Source organism: Lissotriton vulgaris, chromosome 4_1, assembly GCF_964263255.1.
Source record: "Lissotriton vulgaris chromosome 4_1, aLisVul1.2, whole genome shotgun sequence".
Classification (NCBI taxonomy): Eukaryota; Metazoa; Chordata; class Amphibia; order Caudata; family Salamandridae; genus Lissotriton; species Lissotriton vulgaris.
Genome location: NC_141691.1, coordinates 400434488 through 400455003, shown reverse-complemented (window position 1 = coordinate 400455003; position 20516 = coordinate 400434488). Strand labels below are relative to the sequence as shown.

The window sequence follows — 20516 nt, the reverse complement described above, 5'->3', positions numbered from 1 at the left end:
GATCTAGGGATCACCACCGCCATGTGGGCGGTGGCGATCTGCCAGAAATCCTTGCCCGCCCGCCACCCATTTCCCCCACCATATTACTATGGCGGGGGGACCGCGGCGGACGGAAACACCGTCCGCCGCTTTTCCACCCCGGTCCCCTTGCGGCCGGGGCGGAAAAGGTTTTATATGGTGGCGGTGTCTATTAGACACCGCCAGCCATATTACGATGGGCTGTTGGGCTTTGGCGGGCGGTCCAAATCCCCAGGAGGATGGCGGGCGGGCAAAGTCCGCCCACCATCCTAATGACCCCCTTAGCATAACACAAGTATTTGGAGGTACATCCTTCCACTGTGTTTTAGAGTATCTAGAATGGATCACATAATGTGAGCCCTGAAAGCGCATTATTGTAAAGCATGGTTTCAGCCACAATTTTGTGCCGACTGGTCTTTAAAAAGTTGTTGAGTTGGAGAAGTGGCATGTCACCAGCTATGACAGTAATAAATAATTGTTTGTCACTGGAAATGTAAGGGAAAGCTGAGGTTATTCCTGGAAATGTAGTACCATTTGTAGAAAGCAATTACAGAGCTCAACACAATAACGACACAGTGTTAAATAACAACACAACAAAATTGTGTTGCATTTTTTGTGTTGGATTTTATTGCTGTGTTGTTCATTTGTTCTTTGTTTGTTTTGCACTGTTCTGTTGTTATCTTGTCTTGCATTGACGTGCTGTATTACTGCAATTGTGGTGTGTAATATTGTGTTGTGCTGTAGCATTGCTGTACCTCTTTTGCAGTCTACCTGCTTAATGAGGTACACATATGGTCTATCATTTCCACCTAAAATCTGCTTTCATTATAGGGTGGTAAAATGCTTGCAGTAAGCACTACTTTTATCCACCAATAATGCCCTGCCATAGCGCCAATCAAATGGTTTGTGGTGACGCTCTCAGAATCGAGGTTACTGAACTATGTTATAGCAAAGCGTTGCATAAAAGCTACTACACCCCAGGAATTATTGATATTTATTCCTACCGACAGGAGGAAGTTGTTGTAATGATCACCTCGGCCACAATTCCAACAGAGGCTGCATTCTGTTCAAATGTTACACCTGATACTACTTCAGGAATTGTTTCAATTTTTTCTTCTAGACCACCCTCTTCTTCTTGAGCTTGAAATTAATCCGTCCTCGGTCGCCTTAATAACTACTCGACTTTTCTTCTTGAAAAGAAAATTGCATTACAAATGACCATGTTACCTGTTATCAAATTATGAGTAATTTCCATCAAAGGAAAAAAAGGGCATCAGATTGACCAGTTAACAAGTTTCCAGTGACCTGAGGGATTTTTTTCCACTTAGCAGCCTCTGAAGAATGCTTCCTTTGATTGTGGTCTGTGACACAAAAATGATTGTCCCATTATAAGCAGTGTTCGATCACAAAGAGCAGGGAATCCTATTGACTCACAGGCGGCGGCAACATTACCAAACAATCGTGGGATTGTCAGTCGGCGGCCATTTTACAGATTGACTTTCTTTTCAGAAATAGTGGCTTGAGATCAAAAGCTAACTTTAATAGATGTTTGACCAAGGTCGTACTCTGAGGAAATGGGAAGGCGAAGATGAAAGAGATGAAATACATTTGGCTTTTCATGTCAAGAAAATCCATTTGGCATTGTTTAGCTTTCGCAGAACTTTCGTTTGAGGTGATATCATGACTAGTTCTAGAGGTTTGAACAGTTTTGCTCAACCTAAATGTGTCAAAGGTCAGATGAGGGACTTTACATTTGCTGCTGCAAATTAAAATAGTTCACACGCAGGATTCCGTAGGAGTGTTCTTTAATTCTAGTGGTTCAAGATTAAACATAAATAAAAGATGTCCGCTGAAACAGGAGGTCTTTTTTTTCAAAAGAGTAATATATACGTACACGCGCACACACAGGGCACAAGTCCTAAAAAAAGAAGTGGTGGGGGTCTAACCAATTTGGCAGTATTCAAATGACATCAAGACCCAAAACATCACAGTGCGTGAAATCACAGCACACAATCGCTTGTGGCATTACAATCCATGAGCTCACAGGAAGTGATATCACAAGAAGTGAATTCAGATCTTAAGACCTCACAAATATGTACAGCAGGTCTATCATGGGTACAATTGAGTGCATTACAATATTTAATATGAGATTTTGCGCTGTGGTTGTGCCAAAAAGGTGAAGCAACCCTGATGCAAAATCTGGGCATCAACTTGGACATTTATTTTTTAAAACCCTGCAACGACAACATTGGGGAAAAAGGAGAAACATGGTCATAAATCTGTTCCGCTTGCAAAGTCTACATCTTAAAATATCTTATGGGTTTAAGACACCTGCTGCAGAAATCTTTGTGTGCCCAGTAAATCTCGGAATAATAATATTGGCAAAATAATTCTGGAGGTTAAGGTATTGCTAGAGAGATCTGTGTTTTTTCTAGTCCCAGTTTTCAATCAAAGTAGCACAGCGTGTTAATATGTTGCCTGCAAAGGACATTATGTAACATGCAGATGACACATTTTTATGTTATGCAAATAGGTAAGTGGGTTACTACTTTTAACACAGATCTGTTAGTTGCAGTTCATAAATTGTAAACCGTCTATTATAGCACATTGCGCTATGAAGGACACGTGGCTATTTCATCTTGCACCCCTCACTTTCTTATGTAACTAGTCCTGTACATTGATTTGCACGCATATCAGGGCCGGCTCTAGGCATGTGCAAGCTGTGCACCTGCACAGGGCCACCAAACCCCAGGGGCCACCATGCCAATATATATCCTTAATATATTAATCCTCTGAGGATGGATACATATTTGGGTGGTAGCCCCTGGCAGGGATTTGGCGGCCTCCGGCTCTGTTCCACTTCTAAACTCACTGACCCCCTCACCTCTTTACTGGCCTGCGCGCTCCGCCCCACCTGGACCCCCACTTCCGGGCCCCCTACCTACGCTCCCTGCCCAGGGCCACCATGAGCCTAGAGCCGGCCCTGCGCATATGATTATTGTCAATGTATAATATGTATGTGTGATGTAATCTGAAATTGGATGAGTAGCGCTACAGCACTATAAAATAAATAAAACAAAATTGTCATTTGTGTAAGTATAGGGACAGACCAACACACTAACGTCTGCCCTTGTTATGGGTCCAGTTGAACTCTGATAGGCCTCCTCCCTGCCTGAACGGTGCTGCTCTTAACAAAAGCAGACAACCTGCAGGTGCTGCTGAATGTACTGCGGTGTCTAAAAATGACACAGGGACAAGCTTAGCCTATTTCTGTGGGGCCCAACCTCTTGGCAGGGTAGACAGCGTCCACCTTTGAAAAAAGTGGCTAGAAGCCGTCTACCCACATCTACCCTTGATTTGTGCCCTGCACACATGCAAACTACTCCATAGTCAGAATATCCAAAGTGGATGCAACATAGAACACCTAGGTCACACAGACTGCAACACCACTCTCACTCAGAGCATGTCACCTACCTCCCTGTCACATATCTAATGACTGCATAAAGAACGGGAAAAGCTGTCTGGCCAACATTTTTCACTAGCAAATTTACATTCATTCATTCACATCCCAATAAATAAGACACTGGCATTTAGTCAGCAAGCATTAACAAAGATTATCATTGTTCTTTTGAATACAGCTTCTTCTCTCACACAATGCAAGTTACACTCTCTAGTCTGAGATCCAGACTGTACACTGTACATAAAACTAGGGGTGGGCGGAACTCACAGAGTTTCACTATGCTGAATTCTGCGGATTTACATGAAAAACTCCCTGAGATTCCGCAGAGTTCTGTGAGCGGGCAGAAATCAGCAAGTCATCTTACTTGTGCTGATTTTTAGCATGAGGAGCTTGTTCCGCATTGAAAAAATCAGCATGAATAGCAACACCCAGCGTGTCAGAGGGGGCTTCTCTCCGAGTTGGTTTTGCTGCTGCTCAAGTAGACTTTTTGTTCAAGTGCAGTTTTCTCAACGTGAATGGTCGCTATCGCCCAAGTGCCCAAAAATAACACTAGATGATGCCAATTCTCACTCGTGCCCGCCACCTTATCATTGTCGAGCGGTGTGCGAGAAAAAGCTATGCCACAAGGCAGTTGGCGAAATTTGGCTGGAACTCCGCGTTACATGTGTAACGCAGAGTATCCAAAACTCTGCAAACTCTGCAGGTGGAATGGAATTTATCATCCACCCCTACATAAAACATACCATCACAGGATGACTCAGACTCCGGACTCCAATAAAAATCTCATAATCATGGATAACATATTTTGTGATGAGGTCATGCTGATAGCAGACGTGCACCACAGCAATGTCATAGCATAACAGAAAGACTACGGGCCTGATTATGAGTTGAGTGGTTAACCCCTTCAGCGCTGATGACAAAGCCAGCTCGTCATGAGTGTTACCTGCCCTGCGCTTATGACGAGCTGGCTTTGTCATGAACAATGGGATATGACAAGAAGCAGCGCACAGCGGGAAAACCCCTAGCAGCCAAGGTGTTAATTGTGAACCATGCGTAAAGCATGGATTATACACGGGTTGGAATTATGAGTTGGTAGGTATTTAACGCACTCGATAATTAGGTCAAACCTGCTGAAATTTAAAGGGGGAAAACCATACGGTAATGTCCGTACAATGCAGATTTTTGTACTTTACAACAAAAATATGCATGTTAACCCCCAACAACTCGTAATAGGTGGTATTTATCGCAGTCAATAACTAACGTATCCCATGGTATCATTATTTATCATGTGCAATAAATCCTAACAATACTCATAATCAGGGCCATAAAATAGTAACAAGTGGCTTAATGGTTATATAGATCAGTCCTGAAGGTGAATGGGGATGAATAGGACAATACAGTGACAGTATGCGGCAACTTAAATTACAAATACTGACAAATAGGACATGATTCTCAGGGCAATTTGCTTGTTCAAGTCAAAAATATGCATGTAAATGGATCGATTTACGAATACAATATATCTAAAAGAGAGAGCTTGCACCAGTAAACTATTTACCTATGTGAGATATTACAGCTCAGTGGTGTAATATTGAGCATAAGTAAATTATTTTTCACTCGCTGGATGTTTCAGGTAAGAATTCCCTAGAAAATGTGGAAACATCATATATGGATATTCACAAACTTTTTTCTGACCTATTCCGATATTTACTCCTGTCAAGGGCAGGCTTTTGTAGAGTGGGAAAGGGTGTGAAAAATCACCAAGATTGCTGGGGTTGTCACTCAAGGGGTTTTTACATGAAGATATTTTTTTCTACAGAGAAAAAAAAATAAAGGAAAAAGTGACACGGCAAAAAGGTCATTGCATGTCCCTATTTGGCACTGTGAACTATGTTCAATTGCACATGAAAAATATCTCCACATGAATGTAAAAGTGAATCCACATAAGATTTCCAAGAGAACATTTGTAAAATTGTGACTGTCACACATTTCTAACAATACTGTGGAAAACCTTTGGGAATCCAACAGTTTGAAAATCTGCACACTTGCTTGTTCGGAGACATGCAGGTGAAGATTTCTGAATGCTTTTTGCAATTTGAATCAGGGTCAATTAAAGATTCAACCAAAAGAAATGGTAATACTCATACTAGCACCACTGGATTCATTGACCTCCTTTATTAATAAAAAAACAATTGAGCCAAGGGCTGTTCTGTTGGCCTGAAAGTTGGTAAGTGTACAACACTACAACCATTAACCGAATGTTCAAATAGGATTTATTGTTTTAGACAATTGTGTGGTTACAGCTGTGCATTTGCTAATTTCATCAACGCTTTGCTGCATAAAGGTATTTGCCTCTTAAAATGAAGATCCATTGTGGAAGCAAGCAATGGCAACGCCAGTAGGTCTGCTTTGTCTGCAAGCCTATGCCTTTGTAAATGCTTGTTTTGTATTATCATGATTTTTATAAAACTTTATTGTTGGTGAAGCTGTCAGATCTCACTAGTTTAAAAAAAGAACATTTTGACTAAAATCTAAATTCTTTTTTGACTCAAAAATACACAAATTGTTGCAGTAGTATCTGGCAATGAATAGAACTACTTTGTATTTGGATGTGTAGTTTGTGAAAGAGCTGAATGTCATTGCTCACTGAAATGAAAGCCGATAGTTGAAGGGCACTGACCTATTATCCCCTTCTGTTATTATAGTGGGTGGAAGAAAATGTGAATGACAACAAAAGACCAATAAATGAAGAGGACAGGCTGAAAGATTCTACAGCTAGCACTAAATCTAGTCAAGTCAAGTCAAGTCAAGTCAAAGAATTTATATAGCGCACTACATACCCAGAGGGTCTCAAGGCGCTTAGGGAGGGGAGGAGGATTACTTGTCAAATATCCACGTTTTAAGTTGCTTTCTGAATGATAGGTGGTTCTGGGTAAGGCGAAGGTAAGTGGGGAGTGAGTTCCATGTTTTAGCAGCCAGGTATGAGAAGGATCTGCCTCCCATGGTGGTCTTGTTGATGCGAGGTACAGTGGCGAGGGCTTGGCTGGAAGAACGTAGTTGGCGGGAGGGGGTGTAGAAGGACAGTCGTGAGTTGAGGCATTCTGGTCCGATGTCGTAGAGTGATTTGTGTGCGTGGGTTAGCAGTTGGAAAGTGATCTTCTTATTGACGGGTAGCCAGTGGAGGTCTTTCAGGTGACCAGAGATGTGTTCGTTGCGCGGGATGTCTAATATGATCCTGGCTGAGGCGTTTTGGATTCGTTGGAGTTTCTTCTGGAGTTTAGCGGTAGTACCTGCGTAGAGGGTGTTTCCGTAGTCCAGTCGGCTCGTGACCAGAGCATGGGTGACTGTTTTTCTCGTTTCGGTGGGGATCCAGCGAAAAGTTTTTTTGAGCATGCGGAGAATGTTGAAGCAGGATGAGGATACGGCGCTGACTTGTCTGTTCATTGAAAGTGCAGAATCCAGGATAACGCCTAGGTTCCGTGCGTGGTCTGTCGGGATGGGTGCTTTTCCAAGGGCTTCCGGCCACCAGGAGTCGTCCCATGCAGAGGGGGATGTACCTAAGATGAGGACTTCTGTTTTATCTGAGTTCAGTTTCAGACGGCTGTGTTTCATCCATTCGGCAACTTCTTTCATTCCTTCGTGTAGGTTAGTTTTGGCGGTGTTGGGGTCCTTGGTGAGAGAAAGGATCAGTTGAGTGTCATCCGCGTAAGAGATGATGTTGAGGTTGTGTTGGCGGGCGATGGCCGCGAGGGGGCTCATGTATACGTTGAAGAGGGTGGGACTGAGTGAGGATCCTTGTGGTACGCCACAGATGACTTCAGTGGCCTCGGACTTGAATGGTGGAAGGCGGACTCTCTGGGTTCTTCCGGTGAGGAACGAGGTGATCCATTCAAGTGCTTTTCCTTGTATTCCGATGTTTCTGAGGCGTTGTAGAAGGGTGCTGTGGCAGACTGTGTCGAAGGCTGCAGAGAGGTCTAGGAGGATGAGGGCGACTGTGTCTCCATTGTCCAGTAGAGTTCGAATGTCGTCTGTTGCTGCGATGAGGGCGGTCTCAGTGCTGTGTTTTGCTCGGAAGCCAGATTGTGAGGAGTCGAGGGATTTGTTGGCTTCGAGGAAAGCGGCGAGCTGGTTGTTGACAGCTTTCTCGATTACTTTGGCCGGGAATGGAAGGAGCGAAATGGGGCGGTAATTTTTGAGTTCGGTGGGGTCCGCTGTGGGTTTTTTCAGGAGGGCGGTGAGTTCAGCGTGTTTCCAGCTTTCCGGGAAGGTGGCGGAGTTGAAGGAGCAGTTGATGACGTCTCGGAGGTTCGGTGCTATGACGGAGTCTGCTTTGTTGAAGATGTGGTGAGGACATGGGTCTGTGGGGGATCCTGAGTGGATGGAGTTCATCAGGCGGATGGTGTCCTTAGTGGAGATTGGGTTCCAGTCGTTAAGGGTGTTCAAGGGGGGAGAATGTTCAGCATATGGTTGGGTGGGTTGGTCTCCGGGTTGGTTGTCGAAGCTGTTGTGGATGTCTGCAATTTTGTTGTGGAAGAATGAGGCTAGGGAGTCGCAGAGGGCTTGAGAGGGGGTGATGTCGTTGGAGTTGGCCGAGGGATTGGTAAATTCCTTGACGATGTTGAAAAGTTCCTTGCTGTTGTGGGCGTTGTTGTCAAGTCGATCCTTGAGTGCTGTTTTCTTGGCCTTTCGGATTAGTTGGTGGTGTGTGCGGGTGGCGTTTTTGAAGGCGTCCTTGGTGCTAGTGGTTGGGTCTTTTTTCCAGGCCTTTTCGAGGGAGCGGCAGAGTTTCTTGGACTTCTTAAGATCATCGTTGAACCATGAGGCCTTCTTGCTGCCAGGTTTGCTTTGACGATTTTTCAGTGGTGCTAAGGTGTCGGCGGTGTTGGATAACCATAGGGTGAAGTTGGCGGCGGCTTGGTCTGGGTTAGAAGAGTGGGCTGGGGTGTTTAGAAGGAGCGATGAGGAGATCTGGTCGATGGTGATTTTGTTCCAGTTTCTTTGCAGAGTTGTTTGGAGGTGGTTGGTGGGTTTCGGCTTGTTGTAGGTGAAGTGAACGCAGCCGTGGTCAGTCCAGAGGAGATCCGTAGTGTGGCTGAAGGAGACATGATTGCTAGAGGTGAAGATGGGGTCGAGTGTGTGACCTGCGATGTGGGTGGGGGAGGTGACCAGTTGTTTAAGTCCGAAGTTGGCGAGGTTGTCCAGGAGGGTGGTGGTGTTGCGGTCGTTGTTCTTTTCAAGGTGAAAGTTGAGGTCTCCCAGAAGGATGTACTCTTTGGAGGGGAGCGCGTGTGGAGTGATGAAGTTCCTCAGGAAGACAACAGCTGTTCCTCGGTTGGGGAGTTGATTATCCACAGAAGAGGTGGGTCTAGTCTCTTACTTATGGCATAAGGCCCCATCACCTGGTTATTATAGCACTTCTGTATCAGAAAACCACAAGTAAAAATGCAGATAGTTCAACACAATCCAAGAAAAATTGATGAAATTCCCGAAACACATTTGCAGTCGAAGCAGTTCTATTATTTAAGTTCCTACATGCTGTCTACTTATGCAAAAGTGCTTTCCGTTACCTATAATGCTGGGGAGGATTTTCAAATGACTCCCAATCAGCACCCAGAAATCCGTCCAGCACACCCTGATCACAAGCATTCACTATGGAAACACCCTCTATGCCGGGATAAACAACAAACTCACCAGAAGGTTGCAGACCACTCAGAACTCAGCAGACAGAATCACCCTCAACCTCCCATGCTGTTCTCACAACAAAGCAAACCAGAATTAGCCCACTGGCTCCCAAATCACAAACGGGCACAATTCGAACTCCTCACCCTTTCAAGGCAATACATAACACTAGCCCAGCATGCCTCAACAATTCCACCTGCTTTCGCAAACCATCCAAAAAACCCCGTTCGTCTGGACTCCTTGATGCACCTATCCCGGTCATACGGAAAATCAGATCCGGCAGTTGACCCTTCTCCTACATCTATCCTATAGTGTGGAATGATCTGCTGCTTCACATAGGAGCCCCCACCTCACTTCTCGAATTATTGAATTCTGAAAGAAGCTAAAGACCTGGATTTTTTAATAATCCCTCTATGTCCTAGATGTGGCTAGACTTGCAACGGCTCAGCACCAGTATACCCACTTGGGTGACAGTGTGCTCTACAAATATGCATAACATAACAAAACATAACATGACACAACAGAGCCTAGTTTGAGAAGGAGAGTTCATGGGACAGTGCTTCCACATGTCACATTGCTGGGTGGCTACAGGTAAATCACCAGCTAAAGGAGTAAGGTTGTGCGTTGAAATACAACATTACACAAACATGCACGTCACATGTTAAAATAGCCTACATTTTGCATTTCTCCTAGCGAACATGTTCTTTGTGGTTGTTTTGTGTCATGACATTTATCAAACATCACAGGAAAGAGTCTAACATTAAGATTTCAATCACTTTGGAATATTCTTATAGGCAAAATCTGGCATGGCTTGCTGACTGGAAACGTTTGTCAGTTCATTTGCAGGGAAAGGCTTATGGTGTTGTGTTACAGTCAAGTTGCTCAGGAGAATAAAATACCCCTGTTCAATCAGGAACGATTGCCAATAACACACATGGATGCCATGAGGCATATCCATATGAAAGGAGTTTATAAATACAGCCAGTGACTCTGACTGACTATGTCTGGTAAATCATTTCTCTCAATCTCTGCCCACCAGGAAGCGACACTGGAAATTGGGTCATGTTTCTTTATGTAAAGTATTTTGCTGCATGGTAGTGTCACATCACAGTCTCTGTTTATCAAATACATTATGCGGAAGACCTTGTGGCGTTCTTTTGCATAACGCATTCTGGAGGCTCATTGGTGTTAGCCTCCCAGCAAGAGTTATAACTCTTATATCGGGGAAAGTATACTGAACAAGCGAGCCTTACACAGGGGAAAATGTGTGTAATTCTTGGGCATCTTTGACAGACGTCTGCCATTGACTTACAAATTGCCCTTTTGAGTAACATTAAGCCGCGGTCCGTGCAGATAACAGCAGTGGGGCGGTGGGGCGCCGGGTAAGGGGGGATTTCCAGGTACGATGCAGAGGGAACATTATTTATTTATTTAATTTTCCCTCTGCATTGCCCCTCGAAATGCCCCCTTACCCGGCCCCTCCACCCCACCACTGTACCCGCACGGACCGCAGCTGGTAACATTAACGTAGGCTCCGACACTAGTCTGAATCTTTCTTTTGAAACATTGAAGTAGGAACTGGGGGCCTTCCCAGTGGATAACTGGGTACCCATGCCATTAGTTTTTTATTTCACTCAGGGGTGAATTGCACCAATAAATGGCTGTAATCGCGGTTGCAGGATATGCAGGGTCCCCCCAAGCCATGTGCACTGCATGGGGCGAGGTTCACGCCCCATCATGAAGCATGAAGTGGGCGAGGACTTGGCATCCTTTTACTCAAGCACATATAAGTAAACCAAAAAAAGACTTTGGTATAATCAGTGGTTTCTGTAGATCCGGAGTCATCCCACAAAACAGAATTCTGTGTTTCCAGTCATTGTTATGTTAGTATTGCTTTTTGAAACAAACTTAAAACAAGTAACAAAATCATGAGGATGATCCTGAAGCTCTTGCAGGAAAAAGCAAGTCAATCTTTGAGAAATATACAGGAAAACCTATATAGATGATGTTGAGTGTCAGTTAGATCCTGGTGTGATGGCCACCAAAAAGGTATGGCCGCAGAGTCACTGCCTCCACCAGTCCAGCCAGCATATTTGAGCCTCCCCCATAAGCAGCTCTATGGCAGGAATTGCTTTGACTTAAAAAAATTAAAAAAGAAGAATCATGGATGGCCGGCAATTTTCTATTTTCAGAAGATAAACCCCAAAATGTTTTTTTAACAGAAGAAATTAATGTCCTTGAGATGGTGGGAGCTTTGTAGAAGCATGTTTCTTGCCCATTAAAGCAATACTAAGCATGGTGGTCTCACTGGGGCGTGTGAGTGCTGTGGCGCAGCGGCCAGAGTAGCTGACTATGGCACGCAGGGATCACGGTTCAATTCCCGGAGCCGTGACATCTCAGCATCATGTGACACTGGTCAATGGTGCACTTAATCTCCCCGATGGCCACTGGTGTCTTGAAACCCTCAGGGCTGATATGTTTGCCCTTTATAAGTAAGGATCATTATTATTATTACTAGAAAAATGTCAGTGAACATGGCATCAGAACCATCAACCTAAATAACATGAGCTTTCTGACACAGTGTCCATCAAAAGATGTGCAGCAGTGAAGGTTTTTCCAACAACGGAGCCGGCTGGACCTCCACAGTGAGGAAAACCTGCATCGCGAACCTAAAATTGAGACACGAGTTTAAAGTTGTGGGTGAATAGAGCATCCATTCGTTTTTGGCTGAAGTACTTTTACCGATCTCTAAATGAATGACCCTAGATGACTCTCCTTGGTTTGACAAGCATACACTTGAATGTCTAATCATGATTATGTACAGAAGTGAGGCAAGGTTATTCAGATTGGTCACTGGCAACCAAAGCTCTTCTGCAGATCAAGGTTAAGGCATGCAATCTAGCAATAGGAAGCAAGCTTTATGGCACATTTAATTTAAGGTATTTTGATATTACATTTAGTATTTGGTTGTAGTTACTGTGATGTATTGCACACTGGAGGTACAAGCACATTGTATATATGCAGCACACAGTTTTGGTGGTAAGGCTAGCACTGCATGCAGAAATCATGAACAGAGATCACTTATTTCATTGGGCTGAGGGTGTTCAGGCACTCTCCAGAAGAACCTGTCAAGTACCCCACCTGTGGAACGTCTGATGCTTACATATGCCAGTGTTTAGAAACAGAGGGAGTCTGTAATGCATCACAAAAGAGACAACCACTTTACCCTATCCTTCAGGGTCATTGTAAAGGAGAAGGTATTGATAAAATGGGAGAAAAAGCCTGCCTACCACGCATGATGCCTGATGCTGATCTCTGGCCTCCTGTTGCCTCAAGCCCGCACCTAATGTCTTGATTGCTAATAGATGGTGGGGTGCTTGTTTGGAGCTGGGGAAGCGCCAGTCCGAAGAAACAGGATTGGAGGAGGTATTCTAAGGGGCAACAAAAACAACAAAAAACAACACAGTGAATTTAAGGATAATAACACAACTAAACAGTAGTTGTAAAAAATTGTGATTAAAACTTGAATATTCAAAATATCTTAGTATAAATCTTAGTATAAATCAATATCAAAGTATAAGTACCTGCAACCCATAAGCTTTTAAAACCTAAATTAGAAACGAAAATAGCTGCGTTTCAGATGTTCCAAGAAAAAGAGTGGGAACATTTAGGTTTATAGGGCACCATCTAAGCTTCCACATTCAGAAATGAAAATTGCGAAACAGATTCTATAATTGTCCTGCGTGTGAAGTAAATAGAAAGACAGTAACAGAAGCCTAGAATGAGGGCACCCTAAGCAAATGTCTACAAGACCCAAATCTACCCATGTAGAGAAAAAACTAGCCTAACATTTTTTGGGTCTACTTTTGGTGACTTTGGCAGAGCTTTAAGATTTATCTACGGCTGGGACATAAAAGACATTACATGCAAAAAAGTAAAGAACTGAAAGACCATATAAAGTGGTATTTAAAAAAAAGAAACTCAGAGATGAAGAAAGGAGCTGTCCAGGTACAAATGTAGCCAACCACCTAGCAGTATTTTGGATCCTAAAACATACAGATTCACAATAGTAACTCATTAATGTATATGACTTTTAAGAAGTGGGTCTACATGGGTAAAGGGTTTTGCTGTGTTTGGAGTAGACCAGATCGAGTGGCTCTGGAGGCTGGAATTAGTAAGAATGTTTATTTTGGACATAGGAGGAATTACAAAGTGTGGGTTACTCGGATGGTTACAGCTGCGTAAGATATCCAAAGTGCTTTTCACTTGTAGACATAAAGTCTACAAGTGATACCATTGAGCCATGCTAGGAGAAGACATTGTTAGAGATCTTTTATCATAAAACAGATCAGGGCCGGACTAGGAACCACAACCGGCCCTGGCAAAGTGCTCGGCAGGGGGGCAGGGGGGGGGGGGGGGGAGGGGGGTGAAGGTGCCACCGAGCTCCTTGCCGGAGCCGGTTTCGGTCGATTTTGGTACAGGGCTGATTTTGCAGCTATGCTGCAAAAACGGCCCTGTAACAAAAACGGCCCCCAGGGGCCCAACCGGCCCCCACCCGTGCGGCACACCGGGGGATTGCCTGGTGCCCGCTATGGCCAGTCCGGGCCTGAAACAGATTTAAACAGCAAAGTTCCTTCAAAAAGGGGTAGATCTCAGGCAATGTCAAAAGGCAGTCTAAATACCTTGTGTCAGCCAGCCTGTCAGATGACAAAATGGTCACAGTAGAAGCAGATTTTGACGATGGTCAACGCAGGATAATAAATCCCCAGATCAATGTGGAAGGAACTCCCACTTGAGTCTTTTGTTGGAGCAACAACAGGTTTGTGAGGAGCAACTAAAGAGGGGTTTTAGCAAAGTGACAATCTCCTCAGGAGGAATATGATACGCTTGTCTCAGACACGGAAACAGGATTTAGGTTTTTGGGCAATGCACCAAATCACAAAGCCCTCTACAGAACCTGTGGCTGGTGCAACATTACATTCTTACTGTCTTTATGGTGGATCATACAAAGGCAACATCTCAATAACTCTTGAGTAGGTAGAACATGCTTTTTCTCTTGGCTAGAGAAGCTTGAGTGCCATTGCTACTAGACACTGAGATTCTAGGAACTTGAGAGTTAACAACAAGACAGTCCCAGACTGAGAAAGCTCCAAGCAAGTGTCAAGACTTGGCATTTGTCCTGGCCAAACATGAGATTACCAAAATTTGGAAGTCACCACCCTCGATCACTTACATGGAGGAAGGAGATAAAGAAGTGGGCGAGTTGTGAAGGGAGATTACTCCTGAGAGAAACCAGACAAGGGAAAGGTACAGTAGACACAGCCAGAGCATGGGAAACCCTGATGGATAGTTGTACCATTCCAGAGGCTGACATACCTATGGGTTCACCTGCAAGGTCACTAAGATTGAAACCACACTGAGATATGAAGTACCCTCTTATCGTTATCAGATGTCTTGTAGTGCCTGTGAGATGTTACCATTTGATGTGAGGAATCTTTAGGCACTGCCCCGTCCTGTGCTTTAGTGCACATGGATACTGTTATGCCTTTGCAACTATGTGGAAATGTACTGACTCTTGGGGGGAAGGGGAAGGGGGATTGTCTGTTATTGCATGTGCCTAGTTATTTATACCTTATTCATTTCTGACATACAAGTACCATTTTCTAATATACATGGCTATTGCAACAACTGTACTGAATGTTTACGAAAATCCAATAAAATCAGTTAAAAAGAAAAAGACAGTCCCAGCCTGAGCAAAAGATTCACACTGGTAACAGTTATCAGTAAGACTACAACTAGCAGGTATGTTCTGACAAAGGTATTTCACGCCTTTGTGGTGAAAACACGTGCAAGGCAGAACACTATGTAGCTAGTAATGAATTAACAAAATAAATTTGATTGAGAAGTCCACAGATTGGCTTCGTAAAGACAAATCCCTAATCTAGATCTGTGAGATTTTTAATATCAAAGGAGATTAACACGAATCTCATGAAAAGAAATACTTTTCTGATTTCACAAAAATGAAAATGAGGACAATTTAAAAGTTATTGCCTTACCTTCTTGGAAAACCTCAGGCAACATTTCCTCGCATGGGAACGTGACTTTGTGCAAATAATTCTGTGCAAACATGTTGGCAATATTTCTGACCTGAGAACAAATTGCTGTTGAAAACTAAGATGAGGTTCTCATTTAAGTTCTGCTCTTAGAAATAACATCCCTAGTTGTGGGTGGATCTTACTCAGGGAATGTGAATCCAAGCTCACACCAACCCTTGCATGAAAAAGAAAGGTTAGAGGCCCTGTGCCTGCCCATTAGACCCGCTGGCTATAGACTGCATAATTCTGATCAATAAAATGAGTACTTTTGCACACTAGTTACTCCCAATGCACAAACAGACTGAAGAGCCCTTGGGATTTACCCCCTATAGTTAGGGTAGATGTCTTAGTTCAATGGATTATACTTAGAGTAGCGAGACTACTCCTGGAAAACTAGTTGTAGATTTGCCACGGGCACTTCGATTCGCAAAACAAAGGTGGTAGGGGAAAGGGCATGAATATATTTTTTCTCACCAGAGAATGCATATAGGGAAACCACTTCTCTATACCTCCAATGAATACGAGTCTGTTTCCTTTTCACAGGATTGAATTTGAATGTCTTTCCAGGGCTAAAAACTACCTTCACGAGATAGGTGCACTCATGCACCTCTGCAGGAAGGCCCCCTCTGTCTCACCACTAACCCTAAGTTCACAATGGTCGAATAAATATACCATTATAGCCATTTTCGCTCCGCTGTGAGTTGACTTTACAATCAACATATTCACCAATCTTGAGTCTGTGAATCACAGTGTAGTATTGAGTAACTTGCAAATCACGTTTTACACACGTTACTGCTTTTAAGTGGACACAACGTTTGGCACAGGCCCAAAATCACTGTGCATTGTGCACAAATCAAAACACATAACACCACCCCCACCTCTTTTTCATCAACATTACTGCAAGAGACACCTTGTCCGTATCAGTGATGCCAGTCCCTGTGATCCCCCTATCAAATCCCGGTGTCTGTGCCACAGACAGGGAAGCCAAACCCTGGGACTTATCATTGTCGGGGTTTGCTGTAAAACACTAGAACATCTTTTTACACTATAAGAAGTACTGAGTATCACCTTTTAATGGGAAATCATGAAAACTCTAGTACCACGTTCAATCCTCTATAAATTATTACTGCTAGTGTATGAAGGGAAAGGTTTATCATAGTGCTTCACCACCAATACTTTGGTGAATGTTACATTCCACAAGAACACTTTAGCTTATCATAACCACAGTATAAATGTTTACTATATTCGGTGTGATCAACATTTCCATGAGAGATCTTTATGCAAAAGCAATCTGTAATGTATATTTATTTGTATACTTGAACAGTGGTTGTAGTTGTCTTATGATTTAAGGGGTGAGTACCTTTTTCTACTCCAAGCTGCCTTGAAAACATCTTCTCAACACACATGTCCCTATGGACATATAATTCCAGAACCATAATTCCGTAAACAACCTGGTAGCTGTGACGTTTGAAGAGTGCTGTTTTTGCACACTCCATTTCAGTTTAGGGTCCGATTCTCATCAAGTCCTTGTTGCAGCAAAATATGTGTTTTGCACTGCGACCAATCTTTCCCTTTGTGGTGCGAGAGATGCTCTAGGCCCTTGTACTGAAAGGGGTGTTTCACAAAAAGATGCAACCTACGGTCCTATGAATATTAAAGATGGAGGAATGAGATTGCTACTCCTTATGAAAACTAACGTTTATATCCTTATAGGGCCTGCATTGTGCCCTGGCTCAGCCATAGCGCCATACACAGAGGCACATTGGGAACGCTACATCAGGGAACACATACAGCAGTTTGTAGGGCCACTGCGTCCCAAAGAGTGTTGGCAGAGTACACCTGGCAGGCACTAACCATTCCATGCTTTGTAACCATACAAATGCTGTAAAGAGTGTATGCATACTCCAAGCAGTAAAGAAGGCCTTGTGGCCACCTTCTTTCACATGCCAGTCACAAGTGCTGGTAATGCCTGCACCATGATTGGTAATGCTCTTTATCAATCACAATTCACTTTGGTGCATTGCAAATTGATGCTTTCCATTCACAAAGTAAGTTCTGAGTGAGCTGCTCCTTCACTACAGTCAATGTACAGGATAGGCTGATGGATCATTCCAAGATGAATGACCTATCAGCTTTTCAGTTTCCAAAAACAAGAGAATAGGGCGGGCATATCATCACACCATCAAATGGCTGAATTAGCCATTTATCTCTTTCTAAACCTGTGGTATATTATGGGCCTTGTAGGTATGTTTACAGCAATTTATATTTCAAATCTTTGTTAATAGCCAAGGGTTCTGACTCAGTAGCCAATGACAGTGCATGATAATTATGATAGTGTAGCAACACATTCTAGTGTCATTCTTGAAAAGCATTTCACTCTTTTTGGCTATACTCTAAGAAATAAAGCAAGGCTGTCCAAAGGCAGTTCCAATTTCAAATGTTCCCCCCTGTTCAAAAACAGCCTCTCTGCCAGGGAGTACCTTTCCTCAGTGTGCTGCCACCACATTGACCCTATGGAGCTCAAATTCAATTTTATAAGTAACAAAATGAGTCATGTGCACTATCAAAGCAAAGTTCTAAATATATATGGTATTTTATATGATACCGAATAAGGATGCTCTCCCAAGTAAATAACTGAAAACTCACCAGTGTCAATGGCATTCACTAATGTGCCTAAGACTGAGCTGTCATCACTGACTTTCCAAGTCGAATTTCAAATTTAAGTCATTACCATAAACCATGGTTTCATGTGTAGCTCCATGACAGTCAAATCCATGTCGTGTATTTAAGGCATTCCCTTAAGCATACTTAGCATGCAATATATCTGAATGGAACTTATCCACACTGCAGTCAGTGGTATTCATGGAAACCTGACATGGAACCTACTCTCTTCAACCCATGTCGGGGAACAGTGCAATAACCCCTCCTAGGCTGCTTCATAGGAAGGTTGGACAATCATTGGTCAGAAGTTGCCTTGCACAGGCCCAATTGGCCAGGATCGGTCTCCTACTAAATGCCTCTCGAACTGCAGTGAGCAAGCTTTCCAAACTACTGACCTGGCATTCCGGTCACGCATAGGCTGCCGCACAACAGGGTTTTGATGTCAGGACCAAATGAGGCTAGGACTTTGGAAATGTAGTGGTTCCCTGCCTCTAAATGAAGAAGGGGGACTGTGGGAGTGGCAAATGAGAGCCCACTGATTTACTGCAGAGTTTACACTGTGCTACACGTTACATGACTCCCCAAAGTGCTTCGAATAACATTAATGTTAATCTGTGAAAACTAATGTAACCAAAGCATAAATACCCTTCATAAGTAATCAATAATACACATAAACTTTTGGAACTATAAAATACAGGTCCCCACAACAAACAATGGAAGAGAAATTCTACAGTAATTGCAACTGCAAGTAACTTTATTTTGTTTATAGTTTAAGGATTATTTTAGACTGAAGGAGACAACAAAGCTTATAATGGTATCGTTGATGGAAAGCAGGCATATTTTAACATTTGCAGTGTCAATCAGTGTTAATTTAAACTTGGCAAGACATGCACTGCAATCAGTGAATGGAAAGCCACATACTTAAGGTAGGCAGTAATTCTTCCCAGAACGATGCAGTCATTAAACGCTAAATACTCACATATTTCATTCGCTCAAATCGGCCTACTTTCAGCTGAAAATGCACATAGCCATGAAACACAAACAATGCACATGTTTACTGAAGTAATATATTCATACTGTCAAAACAATTCAGGGTAATTTCCCACAGTTAACACCTTAGCAGTATTACTTTGGTGTCGCTAGGAAATTGATTTACTCTCCAATTGTTAACGAAAGTAAATAGCACAATGCACATTTGACAACTGGATACAGTCACATGTCTAAAGATAACCATTTCAAAGGTTGATCAATAGGAATTTTGTATTTGTATTTTGTATTTGTATTTGGAATTTGTAACGCACGCAGCTACTCGAAGAGTATCCTGCCGCAAGCCTGGCGGACGGAAAGGTACGTGAGGAGAAGACAGCTAGATGAAAAGAAAGGTCTTGAGCCTTTTCCTGAAAAGCTTGGGATCTGGACTGCTGCGGAGGTCAAGAGGAAGAAGGTAACAGGCCGAAGCTGCCCTGAAAGCCAGAGAAATCCCCCCCACTCTCTTAAGGCGAAATCCCGGGACATAGGTGAGAAGCTGCCTAGCAGAGTGCAGCTGCCTGGTAGGAATATCAAACCTGAAGCACTTTTTCAGGGAAGCAGGGCCGTGTCCCTAGAGAGCTGAATGTGCCAGAACCAGGGATTTGAACTTAAGCCTCTCTAACATAAGCAGCTAGTACAGATCACACAAGAGTTGTCTCGTACAGGCCTTTAAGGGGATATTAAGAAGAGTTCTGGCCGCGGCATTCTGAACCACCTGTAGTTTGCTCAGACTATAGAGGGGCAGACCTACATACAAGGCATTGGCATAATCAAGGAGCAAGGATACCAGCACACAGATTACAGTTTCCCTTACTGACCTGGGAGAAAAGGGAGACACTTTTTTAAGGATTACAAAATTGTCAAAGCATCGACCAGTAAGCTTCTTGATCTGAGTAGAGAAGTTCAACTTCTCGTCATACCAGAGTCCTAAATCTTTTGTGGGATGGCCTTCCGAGGTCGGCAAAGGCGAATCATCTGGCCAGAACGATTTCCAAAACTGAGGAGGGAAATTTCCAAAAAGAAGGATCTCAGTTTTTTCTTTGTTGCATTTTAACTGGGCAGCGAACAGCCAGCAAAAGACTGCTGACAGACGAGATTTAGCTGGGGAAGTGGAAGAGTATTTTTTCTTCCATGTGAAGAGGAGCTGTGTGTCATCAGAATAAGTGATGATCTTGGTGCCAAGCTCCTCAGTCATTTGTATCAGGGGAGTGACATGGATGTTAAAGAGAAGAGGGTTCAAAGTGGACCCATGTGGCACTCCCGTGGTCAAAGTCTGGGGGGAGGAAGAGAAAGGGGGATCCAAATTTGTTGCATTCTGCCCTCAAGAAAGGATTTCAGTCATCTCCAAGTACACCCTGAAACTCCAATTTCCAGGAGACGGTCCGGGAGCAGCGCGTGTGGCACAGTGTCGAACGCCGCTGATAGGTATAACAAATTCAGGACCACCTGAGTCCAAAGTTTCCGGGGTAGATTCAGTAACTTCCACCAGAGCCGAATCAGTGCTGTAAGAGGCTCTAAAGCCAGATTGTGCCAGGTGAACCAGGCCGTGCCGTTCAACATACTCTCAAAGATACTAA

General features: G+C 43.5%; 1 protein-coding gene across 6 annotated transcripts in view; it reads right to left on the bottom strand.

Annotated features, from left to right (window-relative positions):
- The window catches only part of DACH2 (dachshund family transcription factor 2), an 847028-nt gene that overhangs the window by 325607 nt on the left and 500905 nt on the right, over positions 1-20516 (bottom strand). For 3 of the 6 annotated variants that reach the window (XM_086918783.1, XM_086918784.1, XM_086918786.1), the window contains exon 3: positions 12445-12585. The exons of the other annotated variants lie outside the window; for them this stretch is intronic. In XM_086918783.1, coding sequence (XP_086774909.1) covers positions 12445-12585 — 141 coding nt within the window. The remainder of the gene's footprint in view (positions 1-12444; positions 12586-20516) is intronic. 6 annotated transcript variants of the gene reach the window in all.